This window comes from Pecten maximus, chromosome 11 (assembly GCF_902652985.1).
Source record: "Pecten maximus chromosome 11, xPecMax1.1, whole genome shotgun sequence".
Taxonomy (NCBI): Eukaryota; Metazoa; Mollusca; class Bivalvia; order Pectinida; family Pectinidae; genus Pecten; species Pecten maximus.
Window position 1 is genome coordinate 5,929,861 of NC_047025.1, and position 22,308 is coordinate 5,952,168.

Below are 22,308 nucleotides of genomic sequence, written 5' to 3' on the forward strand. Positions count from 1 at the left end.
TATACTTCCAATAAGTTACCTGTAGTCGTCCAATAAGTTACTTGTAGTCGTCCAATAAGTTACCTGTAGCCGACCGATAAGTTACCTGTAGCTTTCCAATAAGTTACCTGTATCCGTCCAATAAGTTACCTGTATACTTCCAATAAGTTACCTGTAGCCGAACAATAAGTTACCTGTAGTCGTCCAATAAGTTACCTGTAGCCGTCCAATAAGTTATCTGTAGTCGTCCAATAAGCTACCTGTGTCAGTCCAGTAAGTTACCTGTAACCGACCAATAAGTTACCTGTAGCCGAACAATAAGTTACCTGTAGCCGACCAATAAGTTACCTGTAGCCGTCCAATAAGTTTCCTGTAGCCGTCCAATAAGTTATCTGTAGCCGTCCATTGATTTACTCGTATCCTCCCAATAAGCTTGCTGTAGTCGTCCAATAAGTTACCTATAGCCGTCCAATAAGTTACATGTGTCAGGGTGTCAGGGCCAGAGGAAACTCGGACTACCTGTAGCTGACCAATGCATTACCTTTATCTGTTCAATAAATTACCGATAACTGTCCAACATACCTTTGGTTGTCAAATAAGTAACCAGTAATTGTCCAATAATTTACCTGTGTACGTCCAATAAGCTACCTGTATCATTATGTCAGTCCTAGGAACGCTCATTATGAATCAGGATAACGACCAGTACGATTATACCCCGGCTTCTCATCAGCGGTCTTCTGTTTCCAAGAGACGATGCTGAAAGATGTTATTATCCTGCGAAATTTAACATGAACAATAATATACCACCTACGGCAGATCACGAGCGAGCAACCGGGTGGCTCAGAAGTAGTTACGGCAGCTCACGAGCGAGCAACGGGTGGCTCAGAATTGGTCATCAATAAATACAAGCTGTAGCGGTCTACATGTACGTTACTCGTCACAGACATATTCCATTTTTGTTCTATATACCTTCCACCTAAATCGACTCTTTGAATAATCCAATGTTTTGGTTTGGTTTATTTTGTTTAACGTCCTACTAACAGCCAGGGTCATTTAAGGACGTGCCAAGTTTTGGAGGTGGAGGAATGCCGGGGCTACCCGGAGAAAAACAACCGGCCTACGGTCAGTACCTGACTATCGTGTAGCGTTCATGTCAGAAAATTGATTCAGCGTTCGAATGACCATTTTGAAAATGGAAATTTCACTTTAGTGGGTTATTAGTGTAGGTGACAGTCCGTGTGTACTAATATAATAAAAGTATAAACATTTTGTTGCAGTTCACTTTACAATATTTAATTTATGCAAAACAGATTTTCCCCTATGATCATTTTTCTTTTGAAAATTACACAGCATTATTGTCAATCTTAATTACTTTGCACAAAACTCCTACTTAGTATTTATAGGCAATCTATTTTATACTGTTTGAAGATTTGAAGATGCTTTTAGCACATAATAATGAATGAACTGCAATAGGAAGCTGTATTTTTGACCTTCATAAAATTTCGCTTAATGTACGTAAAAAAAGCATGTTCTTACTCAAAATTGATCACATCCTTATCTTCTGTTCCTAATGTATTCAAAATTGTGACTTCTTGCTTTGCGCATTTGATATCTAAAATGAAATTGTTATTATTAGCATACTCATGTTTAGTTTCTCTAAAAAAAAACAAAAAACCAAAAAACCAAAAAAAACAAAAAAACAAAAAAACAATACAAAAAACTGGCTGTTAATAGGAGCTATCGTATTTTCTTCTCAGGCCATTTTGAAACCCGACCTTTCATCCCGAGTTAATTGTCCGAAAGTAATTTGTAATTTTAATGTACGAGTGGGCTCATTTTTTCTGAGTTAACGAAACAGAAGATGGGTGGCCCGCAAGGATGCCTTCTGTCTGTCACATTGTTCGATTTAAAATCAACAGTATAGTAAACTTTGGGACCATTTACGGGGGATCAATATTTGTACACGATTTCGTTATTTGCTACAGATCCAGCTAAATACATGCAATCGAACGACATGTACAGCAGTGCTTAAATAAACTTCAGATATGGGCAGATAAAAACGGTTTCAGATTTTCAAAATTTTTAACCATTTGCATGCATTTCTGTCAAAAGCAGAACAAATATCACGACTCCCCCATGAATCTGTATGGTAGTTGATATATGTCGTTGAACAAACAAAATTTCTTTGACTGATGTTTGATTCCTTCCAAACTAACATTCCTCTGGGAAAAAAAACCCACACCATCTAAAGGGGCATTCCTTCGTTAAGACATCAGAAACGTGACGTTTCGTACGCAATTACCGTCTGTCTCTGCGGTAATTAGTGATACTTCGGGTCGAATTGAGAAGTTCTATGATATAATACTTGAAGCACTGTGGATTCCCTTGAGAGCAAAACTGTCGTATTAATTTATAAAGATAATAATTTTTACTACTTGGGGAAATACACATTTCCCATTAAGTTTCATTTTGGTGATACGTTCCTTTAAAAGATAAATGTTCAATTGCACTTGACATTTTCTTCGAATTCTGTCCCATACAGATTCCTCGGCTGTCATATTGCGTAGTTACATTCGATGAGTTCCGAGTGGTCAACTGCTCACAGATGTACGCCAAACCGTGAGGTTATGTATCTTATCTTGCATTATGACGTCATATAACATGACCAAGAGCTATATGTAAATCTCAATTTTCCCCATTGTCGTTTGTAAGCAGTGTTCTGATATGTCAAATCAGAAAAAAGTGAAAAATATCAGAAATGTGATATTTACCTAGTGAAAAACATCACTTTTGCGGAATGAATGTGTAATAAATGCATATATGTATTCTAATTACGTCATTACGCTTCATAAATTACAATGGGGCCATTGTGTGGGGAATTTCAAATCAGTCAGAATAGAAATTATTCATTAAATCTGATTCAGTAGCTGCATATTGAAATCTATGCGTGATAACTTCATATCATGATACTTTCATAGTCTATCAATAGTCGATACAGATTCACCTACATTGTCAACATTGCCTTTTACACCAGGCATAAATAAACCATAACTCGTTTAAATGTATCCACGATGCATTTATGCTCGGTTACCATAAGCAAAGTACCTGATTAGAGCATTTTTGTAAAACTTAATAAAACAATCAATAGTTTTCCGGCTAGTTTGTAAATAAGATACATAAGTTTACTTCTAGGAACAAATATTCTGATTGCAATTCGACAAATATAGTCCCTGCCAACTGTATATGGACCGGTCCGTTCTGTTGTTAGAAACTATCGTTCATTGAACATTGCATTATACATGAAACATGGATGTCTTTTTTGTGTAGGCATTCAAACATCAACCATACTGAATGACACATTCCCGGACAATCATACTGAATGACACATTCCCGGACTACTATACTGAATGACACATTCCCTGACAACCATACTGAATGACACTTTCCCTGACAACCATACTGAATGACACATTCCCTACCAACAATACTGAATGACACATTCCCGGACAACCATACTGAATGACACATTCCCTGACAACTATACTGAACGACACATTCCCGGACAACCATACTGAATGACACATTCCCGGACAACCATACTGAATGACACATTCTCGGACAACCATACTGAATGACACATTCCCGGACAACCATACTGAATGACTCATTTCCGGACCACCATACTGAATGACACATTCCCGGACAACCATACTGAATGACACATTCCCGGACAACCATACTGAATGACACATTCCCGGACAACCATACTGAATGACACATTCCCGGACAACCATACTGAATGACACATTCCCGGACAATCATACTGAATGACACATTCCCGGACAACTAGACTGAATGACACATTCCTGAACAACCATACTGAATGACACATCCCCGGACAACCATACTGAATGACACATTCCCGGACAACTAGACTGAATGACACATTCCTGAACAACCATACTGAATGACACATCCCCGGACAACCATACTGAATGACACATTCCCGGACAACTAGACTGAATGACACATTCCTGAACAACCATACTGAATGACACATCCCCGGACAATCATACTGAATGACACATTCCCGGACAACTATACTGAATGACACATTCCCGGACAACCATACTGAATGACACATTCCCGGACAACCATACTGAATGACACATTCCCGGACAACCATACTGAATGACACATTCCCGGACAACCATACTGAATGACACATTCCCGGACAACCATACTGAATGACACATTCCCGGACAACCATACAGAATGACACATTCCCGGACAACCATACTGAATGACACATTTCTGGACAACCATACTGAATGACACGTTCCAGGCCAACCATACTGAATGACACATTCCCGACCAACCATACTGAATGACACATTCCCGACCAACCATACTGAATGACAAATTCCCGGACAACCATACTGAATGACACATTCCCGGACAACCATACTGAATGACACATTCCTGGACAACCATACTGAATGACACATTCCCGGACAACCATACTGAATGACACATTCCCGGACAACCATACTGAATGACACATTCCCGGACAACCATACTGAATGACATATTCCCGGACAACCATACTGAATAACACATTCCCGGACAACCATACTGAATAACACATTCCCGAACAACCATACTGAATGACATATTCCTGGACAACCATACTGAATGACACATTCCCGGACAACCATACTGAATGACACATTCCTGGACAACCATACTGAATGACACATTCCCGGACAACCATACTGAATGACACATTTTCGGACAACCATACTGAATGACACATTCCCGCCAACCATACTGAATGACATGTTCCCGGACAATCATACTGAATAACACATTCCCGGACAACCATACTGAATGATACGATCCCGGACAATCATACTGAACGACACATTCCCGGACAACCATACCGAATGACACATTCCTGGAGAACCATACTGAATGACACATTCCCGGACAACCATACTGAATGGCACATTCCTGGACAATCATACTGAATGACACATTCCCGGACAACCATACTGAATGGCACATTCCTGTACAATCATACTGAATGACACATTCCCGGACAACCATACTGAATGACACATTCCCGGACAATCATACCGAATGACATATTCAAGGACAACCATACTGAATGACACATTCCCGGACAACCATACTGAATGATACATTCCCGACCAACCATACGGAATGACACATTCCCGGCCAACCACACTGAATGACACATTCCCGACCAACCATACGGAATGACACATTCCCGGACAACCATACTGAATGACACATTCCCGGACAACCATACTGAATGATACATTCCCGACCAACCATACCGAATGACACATTCCCGGACAACCATACTGAATGACACATTCCCGACCAACCATACTGAATGACACATTCCCGGGCAACCATACTGAATGACACATTCCCTGACCATACTGAATGACACATTCCCGGACAACCATACTAAATGACACATTCCCGACCAACCATACTGAATGACACATTCCTGGACAACCATACTGAATGACACATTCCCGGACAACCATACTGAATGACATATTCCCGGACAACCATACTGAATGAAACCTTCCCGGACAACCATACTGTATGACACATTCCCGGACAACCATACTGAATGACACATTCCCGGACAACCATACTGAATGACACATTCCCGACCAACCATACTGAATGACACATTCTCGGACAACCATACTGAATGACACATTCCCGACCAACCATATTGAATGACACATTCCCGGACAACCTTACGGAATGACACATTCCCGGACAACCATGCTGAGTGACACATTCCCGGACAACCATACTGAATGACACATTCCTGGACAACCATACTGAATGACACATTCCCGCACAACCATACTGTATGACACATTCCCGGACAACCATACTGAATGACTCATTCCCGGACAACCACACTGAATGACTCATTCCCGCACAACCATACTGAATGACACATACCCGGACAACCATACTGAATGACACATTCCCGGACAACCATACTGAATGACACATTCCCAGACAACCATACTGAATGACACATTCCCGGACAACCATACTGAATGACACATACCCGGACAACCATACTGAATGATACATTCCCGGCCAACCATACTGAATGACACATTCCCGGACAACCATACTGAATGACACATTCCCGGACAACCATACTGAATGATACATTCCCGGCCAACCATACTGAATGACACATTCCCGGACAACCATACTGAATGACACATTCCCTGACAACCATACTGAATGACACATTCCCGGACAACCATACTGAATGACACATTCCCGGCCAACCATACTGAATGACACATTCCCGACCAACCATACTGAATGACACATTCCCGACCAACCATACTGAATGACACATTCCCGGACAACCATACTGAATGACACATTCCTTGACAACCATACTGAATGACACATTCCCTGACAACCATACTGAATAACACATTCCCGGACAACCTTACTGAATGACACATTCCCGGACAACCATACTGAATTACACATTCCCGGCCAACCATACTGAATGACACATTCCCGGACAACCATACTGAATGACACATTCCCTGACAACCATACTGAATAACACATTCCCGGACAACCTTACTGAATGACACATTCCCGGACAATCATACTGAATGACACATTCCTGGACAACCATACTGAATGACACATTCCCGGACAACCATACTGAATGACACATTTTCGGACAACCATACTGAATGACACATTCCCGGACAATCATACCGAATGACAAATTCCCGGACAACCATACTGAATGACACATTCCCGGACAACCATACTGAATGATACATTCCCGACCAACCATACGGAATGACACATTCCCGGCCAACCATACTGTATGACACATTCCCGACCAACCATACTGAATGACACATTCCCGGACAACCATACTGTATGACACATTCCCGACCAACCATACTGAATGACACATTCCCGGACAACCATACTGAATGATACATTCCCGACCAACCATACTGAATAACACATTCCCGGACAACCATACTGAATGACACATTCCCGGACAACCATACTGAATGACACATTCCCGGCCAACCATACTGAATGACACATTCCCGGACAACCATACTGAATGACACATTGCCGGATAACCATACTGAATGACACATTCCCGGACAACCATACTGAATGACACATTCCCGGACAATCATACTGAATGACACATTCTTGACCAACCATACTGAATGACATATTCCCGGACAACCATACTGAATAACACATTCCCGGACAACCATACTGAATAACACATTCCCGAACAACCATACTGAATGACATATTCCTGGACAACCATACTGAATGACACATTCCCGGACAACCATACTGAATGACACATTCCTGGACAACCATACTGAATGACACATTCCCAGACAACCATACTGAATGACACATTTTCGGACAACCATACTGAATGACACATCCCCGGACAACCATACTGAATGACACATTCCCGGACAACCTTACGGAATGAGACATTTTCGGACAACCATACTGATTGACACATTCCCGGACAACCATACTGAATGACACATTCCCGCCAACCATACTGAATGATATGTTCCCGGACAATCATACTGAATAACACGATCCCGGACAATCATACTGAACGACACATTCCCGGACAACCATACCGAATGACACATTCCTGGACAACCATACTGAATGACACATTCCCGGACAACCATACTGAACGGCACATTCCTGGACAATCATACTGAATGACACATTCCCGGACAACCATACTGAATGGCACATTCCTGTACAATCATACTGAATGACACATTCCCGGACAACCATACTGAATGACACATTCCCGGACAATCATACCGAATGACATATTCCCGGACAACCATACTGAATGACACATTCCCGGACAACCATACTGAATGATACATTCCCGACCAACCATACGGAATGACACATTCCCGGCCAACCATACTGAATGACACATTCCCGACCAACCATACGGAATGACACATTCCCGGACAACCATACTGAATGACACATTCCCGGACAACCATACTGAATGATACATTCCCGACCAACCATACCGAATGACACATTCCCGGACAACCATACTGAATGACACATTCCCGGACAATCATACTGAATGACACATTCCCGACCAACCATACTGAATGACATAATCCCGGACAACCATACTGAATAACACATTCCCGGACAACCATACTGAATGACACATTCCTGGACAACCATACTGAATGACACATTCCCGGACAACCATACTGAATGACACATTTTCGGACAACCATACTGAATGACACATTCCCGGACAACCTTACGGAATGACACATTTTCGGACAACCATACTGAGTGACACATTCCCGGACAACCATACTGAATGACACATTCCCGCCAACCATACTGAATGACATGTTCCCGGACAATCATACTGAATAACACATTCCCGGACAACCATACTGAATGACACGATCCCGAACAACCATACAGAATGACACATTCCCGGCCAACCATACTGAATGACACATTCCCGGCCAACCATACTGAATGACACATTCCCGGACAACCAAACTGAACGACACATTCCCGGACAACCATACTGAATGACACATTCCTTGACAACAATACTGAATGACATTTTCCCGCCAACCATACTGAATGACACATTCCCGGACAACAATACTGAATAACACATTCCCGGACAACCAAACTGAACGACACATTCCCGGACAACCATACTGAATGACACGATCCCGGACAATCATACTGAACGACACATTCCCGGACAACCATACCGAATGACACATTCCTGGACAACCATACTGAATGACACATTCCCGGACAACCATACTGAATGGCACATTCCTGGACAATCAAACTGAATGACACATTCCCGGACAACCATACTGAATTGCACATTCCTGTACAATCATACTGAATGACACATTCCCGGACAATCATACTGAATGACACATTCCCGGACAATCATACCGAATGACAAATTCCCGGACAACCATACTGAATGACACATTCCCGGACAACCATACTGAATGATACATTCCCGACCAACCATACGGAATGACACATTCCCGGCCAACCATACTGTATGACACATTCCCGACCAACCATACTGAATGACACATTCCCGGACAACCATACTGTATGACACATTCCCGACCAACCATACTGAATGACACATTCCCGGACAACCATACTGAATGATACATTCCCGACCAACCATACTGAATGACAAATTCCCGGACAATCATACTGAATGACACATTCCCGGACAACGATACTGAATAACACATTCCCGGACAACCATACTGAATGACACATTCCCGGACAACCATACTGAATGACACATTCCCGGCCAACCATACTGAATGACACATTCCCGGACAACCATACTGAATGACACATTGCCGGATAACCATACTGAATGACACATTCCCGGACAACCATACTGAATGACACATTCCCGGACAATCATACTGAATGACACATTCTTGACCAACCATACTGAATGACATATTCCCGGACAACCATACTGAATAACACATTCCCGGACAACCATACTGAATAACACATTCCCGAACAACCATACTGAATGACATATTCCTGGACAACCATACTGAATGACACATTCCCGGACAACCATACTGAATGACACATTCCTGGACAACCATACTGAATGACACATTCCCGGACAACCATACTGAATGACACATTTTCGGACAACCATACTGAATGACACATCCCCGGACAACCATACTGAATGACACATTCCCGGACAACCTTACGGAATGAGACATTTTCGGACAACCATACTGAGTGACACATTCCCGGACAACCATACTGAATGACACATTCCCGCCAACCATACTGAATGATATGTTCCCGGACAATCATACTGAATAACACATTCCCGGACAACCATACTGAATGACACGATCCCGGACAATCATACTGAACGACACATTCCCGGACAACCATACCGAATGACACATTCCTGGACAACCATACTGAATGACACATTCCCGGACAACCATACTGAATGGCACATTCCTGGACAATCATACTGAATGACACATTCCCGGACAACCATACTGAATGGCACATTCCTGTACAATCATACTGAATGACACATTCCCGGACAACCATACTGAATGACACATTCCCGGACAATCATACCGAATGACACATTCCCGGACAACCATACTGAATGACACATTCCCGGACAATCATACTGAATGACACATTCCCGACCAACCATACTGAATGACACATTCCCGGACAACCATACTGAATAACACATTCCCGGACAACCATACTGAATGACATATTCCTGGACAACCATACTGAATGACACATTCCCGGACAACCATACTGAATGACACATTCCTGGACAACCATACTGAATGACACATTCCCGGACAACCATACTGAATGACACATTTTCGGACAACCATACTGAGTGACACATTCCCGGACAACCATACTGAATGACACATTCCCGCCAACCATACTGAATGACATGTTCCCGGACAATCATACTGAATAACACATTCCCGGACAACCATACTGAATGACACGATCCCGAACAACCATACAGAATGACACATTCCCGGCCAACCATACTGAATGACACATTCCCGGCCAACCATACTGAATGACACATTCCCGGACAACCAAACTGAACGACACATTCCCGGACAACCATACTGAATGACACATTCCTTGACAACAATACTGAATGACACTTTCCCGCCAACCATACTGAATGACACATTCCCGGACAACAATACTGAATAACACATTCCCGGACAACCAAACTGAACGACACATTCGCGGACAACCATACTGAATGACACGATCCCGGACAATCATACTGAACGACACATTCCCGGACAACCATACCGAATGACACATTCCTGGACAACCATACTGAATGACACATTCCCGGACAACCATACTGAATGGCACATTCCTGGGCAATCATACTGAATGACACATTCCCGGACAACCATACTGAATGGCACATTCCTGGACAATCATACTGAATGACACATTCCCGGACAACCATACTGAATGACACATTCCCGGACAATCATACCGAATGACATATTCCCGGACAACCATACTGAATGACACATTCCCGGACAACCATACTGAATGATACATTCCCGACCAACCATACGGAATGACACATTCCCGGCCAACCATACTGTATGACACATTCCCGACCAACCATACTGAATGACACATTCCCGGACAACCATACTGAATGATACATTCCCGACCAACCATACCGAATGACACATTCCCGGACAACCATACTGAATGACACATTCCCGACCAACCATACTGAATGACACATTCCCGGACAACCATACTGAATGACACATTCCTGGACAACCATACTGAATGACACATTCCCGGACAACCATACTGAATGACATATTCCCGGACAACCATACTGAATGAAACCTTCCCGGACAACCATACAGAATGACACATTTTCGGACAACCATACTGAATGACACATCCCCGGACAACCATACTGAATGACACATTCCCGGACAACCATACTGAATGACACATTCCCGGACAACCATACTGAATGACACATTCCCTACCAACCATACTGAATGACACATTCCCGGACAACCATACTGAATGACACATTCCCGGACAATCATACTGAATGACACATTCCCGGACAACCATACTGAATGACACGATCCCGGACAACCATACTGAATGACACATTCCTGGATAACCATACTGAATGACACATTCCTGGATAACCATACTGAATGACACGATCCCGGACAACCATACTGAATGATACATTCCTGGACAACCATACTGAATGACACGATCCCGGACAACCATACTGAATGACACATTCTCTGACAACCATACTGAATGACACATTCCTGGATAACCATACTGAATGACACATTCCAGACCAACCATACTGAATGACACATTCCCGGACAACCATACTAAATGACACATTCCCGGACAATCATACTGAATGACACATTCCTAGACAACCATACTGAATGACACATTCCAGACCAACCATACTGAATGACACATTCCCGGACAACCATACTGAATGACACATTCCCGGACAACCATACTGAATGACACATTCCCGGACAACCATACTAAATGACACATTCCCGGACAACCATACTGAATGACACATTCCCGGACAACAATACTGAATGACACGATCCCGGACAACCATACTGAATGACACGATCCTGGACAACCATACTGAATGACACATTCCCGGACAACCATACTGAATGACACATTCCTGAACACCGATTCTGAATGGCAGTTTTCCACAATGTCATTTCAAGATATAATCCGAATATTATTATCATTTTGTACGGTGAATGAACGTTTTTCTTCAATAAATAAAATCACATTTCTCGAAATTAATCAATCTCAATATCTGTATGTAATGGCCATTTCTTACGTTATATGTTATCTGATAAAACTGTCCTATTACTATCATTAACCCCCTTGGTTGATTGGGGATGTTCAAGAAATATTTAAACTGTCCATTTTGGCATGTTTTAATTTAACAGTGTACATTGTGATAAAGTGCCTTCTAGTTTTGAAACTGTGGTAATTTCCCTATAGCTCAGTCGGTAGAGTGCCTAGGGACCTAGTCTTGTTTTCCTATTTCAATTTGGGAATTCCCCAAGTCTTACAACGATGGTTTGTTTAAATCTAATTTCTGTTTATCATCAACAGCGCAGAAGTTTATTGTATATCTGCCATAGTTTCTCAGAGGGAACATTACGTGTATCGTGGTATTGAAGATGTGATATACAGTGCAGTGTCTATACAACGTTACAATACCTATAAATGCAGTGTGTGAGCTTTAAATCTTGGGCAGATTAAACGAAATAGGATTAAGAAGATTACTTTTGGAAAATACACCTGGTGACTCCTCACTTATGTATCTAGGTTAGAGACATTTCCTCTTGAAACTTCAAAAAAAAAAAAAAAAAAAAAATGTTAATTCTAGTGAGAAAGTTAGACTGTACTGTAACTTAACGTAATTAAAAAGTTCTCAGCACTAATTATTCGGTGCGACCACGAGTGTATACATGCACATTGTATAATTTAATGTCCAATTTGCCGTTGGTCTTATATACTGTATATATTTGAATTAGTCATTTCAGCACAAGTAGTGTCAAAAGACCTTTGTCCGATAATTTGACCTGTGTATGAGCTGAAATGTATTATTACCATGTACAGGTATAAAATACAAGTTACACACATATGCAGACATTCGATCACATGTTCTGTAGTATCGAGTCATTTGCGCAGTAGGTGAAACACACAGATCATTAACTACCAGTATAGCCCGACCGTCGACCTGATGTATCCCACTTTCGATAGCCCACGACGTCGCTACTAAGCCTTATAGGCAGGGATTATATGCAGGCTAGATGTGTCACATCGATGTACCTATCAACGGTTTAGGATGCTATAGCCACTGAGAGGTGGCGGGTTTAAGCATAGTCATCCAAGTAAAATGGATTTGATTTGTGAGTGAGACGCCGTATAATTCATTTGATAGGTACCGCGACGGAAAAAAAATCAAAATGTCACAGCCGCACGACCTCGGAAGATTCACTTTGTGTGTATACATACATGTACATGATATATATATTTTGGAAGGTAACGTGGATCAGGTGAAATTGATTTCCTGACCGAGTGAATATGCACGTGTTTTCAGCAAGTACACCAGATGTTGCCTGACTTTATTACATTGGTTCTAATGATTAACTGTTTACCTGTACAGGTAGGCGACAATAATTAATCGCAATTATTGTAAACAGATTGCTAGATGAAGTGGTTCTCTGCGTTTTTATATCCGTCTCCCGATGAGACCTGTTTTCCGTGTTCAATCTGACCGTATTCCTGTTGTGATAAATTTGACATTTAATACATCCCTAATCTATAGTGTACTGCTTGAATTCAATAGAGGCCTGAAGGACGAGCCGATTAGCCTACATATGTTAAACTTCTGTCAACAAGAAGCGGTTTTTAAATAGAAGAAATATGTCGCACGAGGATTTTTCAGATGGATGGCTAATTTCGAGATATGTATCCGCTGAGGGTCACCTGTATCTGACTGTAATGTTCCTGCTGGCTTTCCTCGGGGGTCGGGCAGTCTACGGACAACTTCGCAAGAGGATACGAAAATTGGACGTAGTGGTCATAGGAGCAGGCCCCGTGGGTCTCACTGCCACATTTATAGCCATGCACAGCCCGAGGGTGGGGCGAGTGACAGTTTATGAGGAGTCGTCCCGCGAATGTATTATCAATAGCCCCTACCAAGTCACGTTTGACTCGACCAGTTTCAAATTCTTAGAGACAATTGGTGTTGATTTCAATAACATGGAAGGCTGTCACGAATCTGGGCTATTCTACACCAAAGTTGGAGTGTACCTGCAATATATATTAGATCAAATTCAGTGTATGAAGCAACACTGTAATGTTCTGTTTGGAACCAAGGTAAGTGTCCTTAGGGATATATTAGGTGATAAAATTGAACGTATGGTTCATATATTATTTCTCAGAATGCCCCAGGGAATCAACCCTGGTATTGCTAATTCAATACCAACCAGTAAATGGCAAACAGAAAGATCATATGCGTACAAATAGGACATTGCTCTACGATGCATGTCAAAGGCATGGGTGTTCTGAACGACATGTAAGCGATTTCCCGGGCATGGATGTTCTTCTGAATATGTTAGCGATTTGGCCCAGGCTCGGATGTTCTGGCAAAAGCATGGGGTTTCTGAATGATATGTTAGTGATTTGGCCCGGGCATAGGTGTTCTGAACGATATGTTAGCGATTCGGCCCAGGCATGGATGTTTTGAATGATATATTATCGAATTGGCCCGGGCATGGATGTTTTGAAAGATATGTTAGCGATTTGGCCCGGGCATGGATGTTTTGAATGATATGTTAGCGATTCGGCCAGGGCATGGATGTTTTGATATGTTAGCGATTTGGCCTGGCCTTGGGTGTTTTGAATGATGTGTGAGCGATTTGGCCCGGGCTTGGGTGTTTTAAATGATATGTTAGCGAGTTGACTCGGGTTTGGGTGTTTTGAATATTAGCGATATGACCCGGGCTTGGGTGTTTTGAACACCATGCAAGGACAACAGGTTATATACAGATTTGTTTGTTAACATAATAAGTAAAACAGGAAGCTCTGTTGCAATAGGAACGAGTAACGATTGACCTCAAACTTGTGACCTTTCACTCTCGAAACGGACATCCTACCACTTGGCTTAATTGAAATTCTCGCTAGCCTTAGCTAGTTATGTGACTTTTACACTACACTTTACAACCTCTCATCTTTTATTTTTGTTTTTGTTTTTGTTTATTGATATAAAACTTTATCAAGCTAAACTTCATAATCCCCTTGGGTTTTTTCTTCATTTAGTTTTCTTCAAATCTGTTCAGTTACGTCAACAATTCATAAGTAAAGTATATAACCGGAGAGAAAAAATGCAACGACTAGACAGGGACTCGAGCCCGGGACCTCTGAGCTCTAGACGGACGCGCTAACCATTTGAGTTACCTGGCTACCTGCGTTTGGCCAAGACCATTTCCGCTACATTTCTCCCTCCTTCAACAAAGTCTTCGACCCCGAAGACACACACAGGAGACCATATACCACATCCGTGGGTATTTACTTGGGGAGCAAATGTAACAGGAGAGCAAAAATGCAACGACCAGACCGGGAGTCGAACCTGGGACCGTCGAGTTACATCCCCGTAAGATAAACGTAAAAGTATAGATTGGATAATCAAATGCCGATAAGTTTCACTGCCAATCCATGGTGGCTTTTCACGTTTAATTAATCTATCATTAATTTTTGGGTAACCGTCTCATGTTGACTTTGTAAAAAAGAAGTGGGCAAAATCACAACATCGTCTACGACTTTTCCCTTCGCGGCAGCAACCAGCACGTCTGATCGACTTTCTACTTCTGATGCGTAGCTTTGATCGCCAGTCCGCCATTCTTGAAACAAACCATGTAGTTTGCGCATGCGTGTATGACATGTTTCCGTGTCTCAATAACATATATAACCGTTATTAGTGGGTAGTTTCTCGATTTAAATTACAATTATGAAGAACTACGGTATTGATTTTCACATCATATCATCACTAGGGTATGATGTATTCTATCATTCAACATAGTTTTGTAATTTTGTCATGATTTATATGTTACGAAAACATAGAGAGGTTTTAAGGCAAGGTCATCCAGTTTAAGTTCCGGGACTACTGTTGTAAAGTGAGATTGGTGCTAGTTCAAATCTCATCCAGAAGGAAGCTACCATTTGACAGCGACATGGTCTGACGTCACAGTACATGTACATTGTACGTGGATATTGTGACAAGAGATGTCTGACGTCATGGTACATGTATGTGGGTATTGTGATACGAGATGTCTGACGTCACAGTATATGTATGTGGGTATTGTGATACGAGAGGTCTGACGTCACAGTATATGCATGTGGGTATTGTGATACGAGAAGTCTGACGTCACAGTACATATATGTGGGTATTGTGATACGAGAGGTCTGACGTCACAGTATAGGTATGTGGGTATTGTGATACGAGAAGTCTGACGTCACAGTACATGTACGTGGGTATTGTGATACGAGAGGTGTGACGTCACAGTATATGTATGTGGGTATTGTGATACGAGAGGTCTGACGTCACAGTATAGGTATGTGGGTATTGTGATACAAGAGGTGTGACATCACAGTACATGTATGTGGGTATTGTGATACGAGAGGTCTGACGTCACAGTACATGTATGTGGGTATTGTGATACGAGAGGTCTGACGTCACAGTACATGTATGTGGGTATTGTGATACGAGAGGTGTGACGTCAAGTATATGTATGTGGGTATTGTGATACGAGAGGTGTGACGTCACAGTACAGGTATGTGGGTATTGTGATACGAGAAGTCTGACGTCACAGTACATGTACGTGGGTATTGTGATACGAGAGGTTTGGCGTCACAGTATATGTATGTGGGTATTGTGATACGAGAGGTCTGACGTCACAGTATAGGTATGTGGGTATTGTGATACGAGAGGTGTGACATCACAGTACATGTATGTGGGTATGGTGATACGAGAGGTGTGACGTCACAGTACATGTATGTGGGTATTGTGATACGAGAGGTGTGACGTCACAGTACATGTATGTGGGTATTGTGATACGAGAGGTCTGACGTCACAGTACATGTACGTGGGTATTGTGATACGAGAGGTCTGACGTCACAGTACATGTATGTGGGTTTTATGATACGAGAGGTCTGACGTCACAGTACATGTACGTGGGTATTGTGATACGAGAGGTCTGACGTCACAGTACAGGTGCGTGGGTATTGTGATACGAGAGGTGTGACGTCACAGTACATGTATGTGGGTATTGTGATACGAGAGGTCTGACGTCACAGTACATGTACGTGGGTATTGTGATACGAGAGGTCTGACGTCACAGTACAGGTAGACGGGTATTGTGATACGAGAAGTCTGACGTCACAGTACATTTACTTTGGCATGGTGATGCAAGGCGTTCTTCCTCTGAATAACAAAAAGCCCCAGAATCAAAATTTTCGACGGGTCGGTTTCTGAAGGAACCCGACAAACTTTGCGTAAAGAACTACATTGACCTAAATTCATGGTCACATGGTCAAATTTGTTGGAACACTAAAATGACTTCGTCCGATTAACCAAACGCTTTAGAATCAAGATATTTAACTGGTCGGGTCTTGGGATGAAACCTGACGGATTTTGTAAAAAGAAAATCGTCTTGACCCATACTCAAGGTCGCAGGGGTCAAATTTGTTGAATACCTTAAAAGTCTCCTTTTCAATAAAATGTTTTTTCAAGAAGCCGTCTCGTAGGTTCCTCGGATGAATCCCGACAGAGTTTGCGAGTATATTACAATTTTAGCCAGTAGGGATAATCATACATCACAGGATCGGCTGTAGCGAGTTTTGCAATAACTCTCCATAAAAACCCATCATCATTAAAGTCCCGTAGTTATGTCGTCATTTAAGTCTGATAATTGAATCTTGCTTGTAACAATCATTTTAACTGCTTAAAATGATGTTATCGGCCAATAACGTAAAGCATGACGTCACCGTTTGTAATTGTACAACGACGTAATAATTCCTAACAGAAAAGCTACCGTAAATAAAAGTGAAATTCCACAGGAATTGTGTACAGTAGAATAAATTAAAAGAATTATCTTGAAAATATGTTTCTGTTATGGAGCTGTTACACAAAATTTCCATTTATTTAAAAAAACATTCAGATTAATCCTTAATAAAACATATATTTCAATCACAGCGAGCCTGTACATTCCTGGCTGTCTGTGGCATCCAAAAGAACACCGCAAGCGTGTAAATTTAGGGCATCCTATGGGATCCAGTGGGCACTGCGAGTCTGTAAATGTAAGGACTGTCTGTAGGATCCTAAATGACAGCTGGGTCTCGTACATTTAGGACTGTCTGTAGGATCCCAAATGACACAGCGAGTCTGTATATTTAGGACTGTCTGTAGGATTCCGAATGACACAGCGAGTCTGTATATTTAGGACTGTCTGTAGGATTCCAAATGACAGCTCGGTCTCGTACATTTAATACTGTCTGTAGGATCCTAAATGACACAGCGAGTCTGTATATTTAGGACTGTCTGTAGGATTCCGAATGACACAGCGAGTCTGTATATTTAGGACTGTCTGTAGGATCCTAAATGACACAGCGAGTCTGTATATTTAGGACTGTCTGTAGGATTCCAAATGACAGCTCGGTCTCGTACATTTAGGACTGTCTGTAGGATCCTAAATGACACAGCGAGTCTGTACATTTAGGACTGTCTGTAGGATCCTAAATGACACAGCCAGTCTATACATTTAGGACTGTCTGTAGGATCCCAAATGATACAGCGAGTCTGTGCATTTAGGACTGTCTGTAGGATCCTAAATGACACAGCGAGTCTGTGCATTTAGGACTGTCTGTAGGATCCTAAATGACACAGCGAGTCTGTACATTTAGGACTGTCTGTAGAATCCTAAATGACACAGCGAGTCTGTACATTTAGGACTGTCTGTAGGATCCTAAATGACACAGCGAGTCTGTATATTTAGGGCACTTTGTGGGATCCCAAAGGACCCTTTGATACAGTGTGTATTGATCAAATGTTATCTTCAGTAACTTCATATGTATTCAGGTATCGAACGTGATATTGATTTATAAGTCTGGCACTGCCCTGTCAAAGATTCAATATTTAGTTAGTGATAAAGTGAACAAAGCAATCGATTTAACAACGACTTTGCCGGGATATACATAATGTAAAGTCACATACAGGTTTCTTTGATTACTGTGTTATGTGTCGATCACTGATAACAGGTCATATTTAACCTGTCAAAGTTACCTCAACTTACCGGTACACTGTCCATATCGACCTCGGTCAGGAGATGTGACATTTATGGTATTTTATTTTCCTTCCCTAATCTACTTTCTGAATCTGTGTTGCAGTACAATGAGACGTGCACCTCTTTGAGAGTATCGCGTGACAAAATGTCGACTGTGAAAATGACTACTGTGCTGCAGTATAGTGTTATGTTATGTTGTAGGTTTAAAGTCTCGATTTAGGTTACAGCCTCTACTCGCGGCTCTAGGTTAGATCATTAGTCCGGGTGACTGTTAGCTGGTATCAGTGAGTATTATTTGGAATGGGGCGACTGATTCGCCCGTTGTCAGTATAATGTGACCGGGTGGGGTGTGCTGCTGGGTGTCTTCGGCAGTATGCTTCAGTGAGGTAGCACTATAAATCGGCAAAAGTTCCGGCCTATCACAAGGAGACTTAACACGAACATACCGCAGCCTCCCAAAACACACATACGCACTCACCACATGCATGCATGTCGCACGCACGGGAGGCCGTCCTTAAATGACATTAGCTGTTAATAGCACGTTAAACAAAATAAACCAAACTAAACCTCCTTTCACAACACAGGGTTGGGACCGGCTATGGCGGAGTTCGCTGCAGTACAGCGAGACGTGGACCTCTTTGAGGGTATCACGTGACAAAAATGTCCGAGGATTATTTAGTTACTTAACATCTGAAGTCAGGTGGCTGATATGTTCAAGGATATTGAGGTTACGTAACAGATAATCACGTGACGAAAATGTTAATGGATGATTGGGTTATTTAAAATCTAAAGTCAGGCGGCGAAAATTTTCACGGTTGATTGGGTTATCTAAAATCTAAAGTCACGTAGCGAAAATGTTCACGGATAATTGGGTAACATATAATCACGTGGCGAAAATGTGCATGGTAATTGGGTTACGTAACAGAAAGAGTCACGTGACGAAAATATCATATGAATTGTTTCCGAAATAATTATAAGGTGATTCATTTGTGATATTCGCTCGAATAACAATAACCAACTATTTTTGTGCTAACTGGTTACATGTATATTGATATGGTATCAAAGAGACCTCTGTATGTATCCATCGGAACTCCTCGTGAAATATTACTCGATAAAATCACTTGTTTTTCTTGAAGATCGGACTGAAATCCAGGTATAACACTCTGTGGTATTTAACTGGAAGTAATAAATCGCCTGGAGTGTTTGAAACGTTCTTGTTCTGTGTGATATTGCAGATCAATCACACTTATTGATCTAGTGCGCTGGCGATACGTTTGATGTTCTTAAACGCGCACTTGATCCCTGGCTGGTGCATATTCATTAGGGGATGTAACGTAGTCTTGATTTAAATGAGATTTATTAGGCCAACTGTGAACGAAATAATGTTTAATCTATCGCGTCTTATATTCGATGGTGAATCAAGAAGTGATTTAAAACCTGACACATCTGGTATGCCAGCCAGCACATGGATCCTTATAGAAATCTGATACAACGTCCGTTTAGGTGGACATTTGAAATGACGTAACGTACGTGGTACCGTTAGCCGGTATACATGTAATTATATATAGTGACGCCTTGTCAAAATGGCGACCCATGCGGACAACACAATGAGTTGTATCCGGTTGGAATCTAGTGACATCTCTTGCTCGATCTTTGTTATCTGCCCCCGTCACCAAGGGAGCCCAGCGCCACCCTTCGCTCTCGTAGATTCCCGTTTCAAGTTCTCGCACACTTCCAAAATTCACAGCGGGGACAATCCCGGATCACAAATCACTAAACTTCTCTCTATCTTATCAAGAGAAGTCTGAAGACCAGCGATGATGTCGCATCTGGGGATATTCTTGATGAACCAAATTATTTAGACCAAACATCCCACTTTATTAGACAAGAAGTCTTACCGATAAAAAAAACCGATAATCCTGTTGATACTTTGATTATCTGAATTGTATCAGAATTCCAGCTGGTTTACTGGAGACTGGTAATCTGAAGATAAGAGATTATCGATTCTCCGTAAAGCCTTGCGCATGCGTGCACAAATGTTTCTTTAATTATACTTTAATATATCTGTTTTGTGTTGACTGTATAAGGACAGAACAAGCAGTCATCTTGGCAGACAGACTATCGTCCTTACATTTAAAACAAATTGAAAAGTTCTAGGTCCACGATATTAGGTTCCATCTTGAATCTGTCGAGCTTCTTTAACTAAGGGGTATAAGTTTCACAGAAAATCTAACAGTTCCTAAAAAGTGGCACAACTGTCACCACCCTACCACACTGTAATAGTATAGACCAGCTGTTTCGTTTTAGTTCCGATTCTCCTGTGATGGACATACTGAGCCAACTCCCGATTGACTGCATCCACGTAGCACTAACTCTTTCTCCTGATCATTGCCTCTCTTCATTCAGTTTCTGTGAAATTGATAGCTGCTTCTTCATGTGACAATGGACTTGATGGATCCTTCAACCATTAAAGCCTCTTTACACTTCCTGCGTTGATGCAGACTTTGACAATCAGGAAGATCGCTTCTTCTTCTGTTAGCTGCATATTTAAAATGAGACACCGCCATCCTCGCCCAGATTCTGTGTTGACGGATACAGGAGCAATCTGACACCCAGACTGAATCCGCATGCCTTCTCCAGTTCCTGGTTACTACAGTCATTGTGAACTGCAATGGTAAACTGTCTACCTCCAAGGTAGTGATACAACCACATCATTCTGAAT

The 22,308-nt window shown here is 41.9% G+C and overlaps 1 protein-coding gene across 2 annotated transcripts in view; it reads left to right on the top strand.

Annotated features, from left to right (window-relative positions):
• LOC117337937 overlaps positions 1 to 22,308 on the top strand; it is a 52,389-nt gene that overhangs the window by 21,629 nt on the left and 8,452 nt on the right. Inside the window, exon 1 of one of the 2 annotated variants that reach the window (XM_033899093.1) lies at positions 13,438 to 14,625. The exons of the other annotated variant lie outside the window; for it this stretch is intronic. Within the exon in view, the coding sequence (XP_033754984.1) occupies positions 14,170 to 14,625 (456 nt within the window). The 5' untranslated portion in view covers positions 13,438 to 14,169. Of the gene's footprint in view, positions 1 to 13,437; positions 14,626 to 22,308 lie in introns of those variants that run through there. 2 annotated transcript variants of the gene reach the window in all.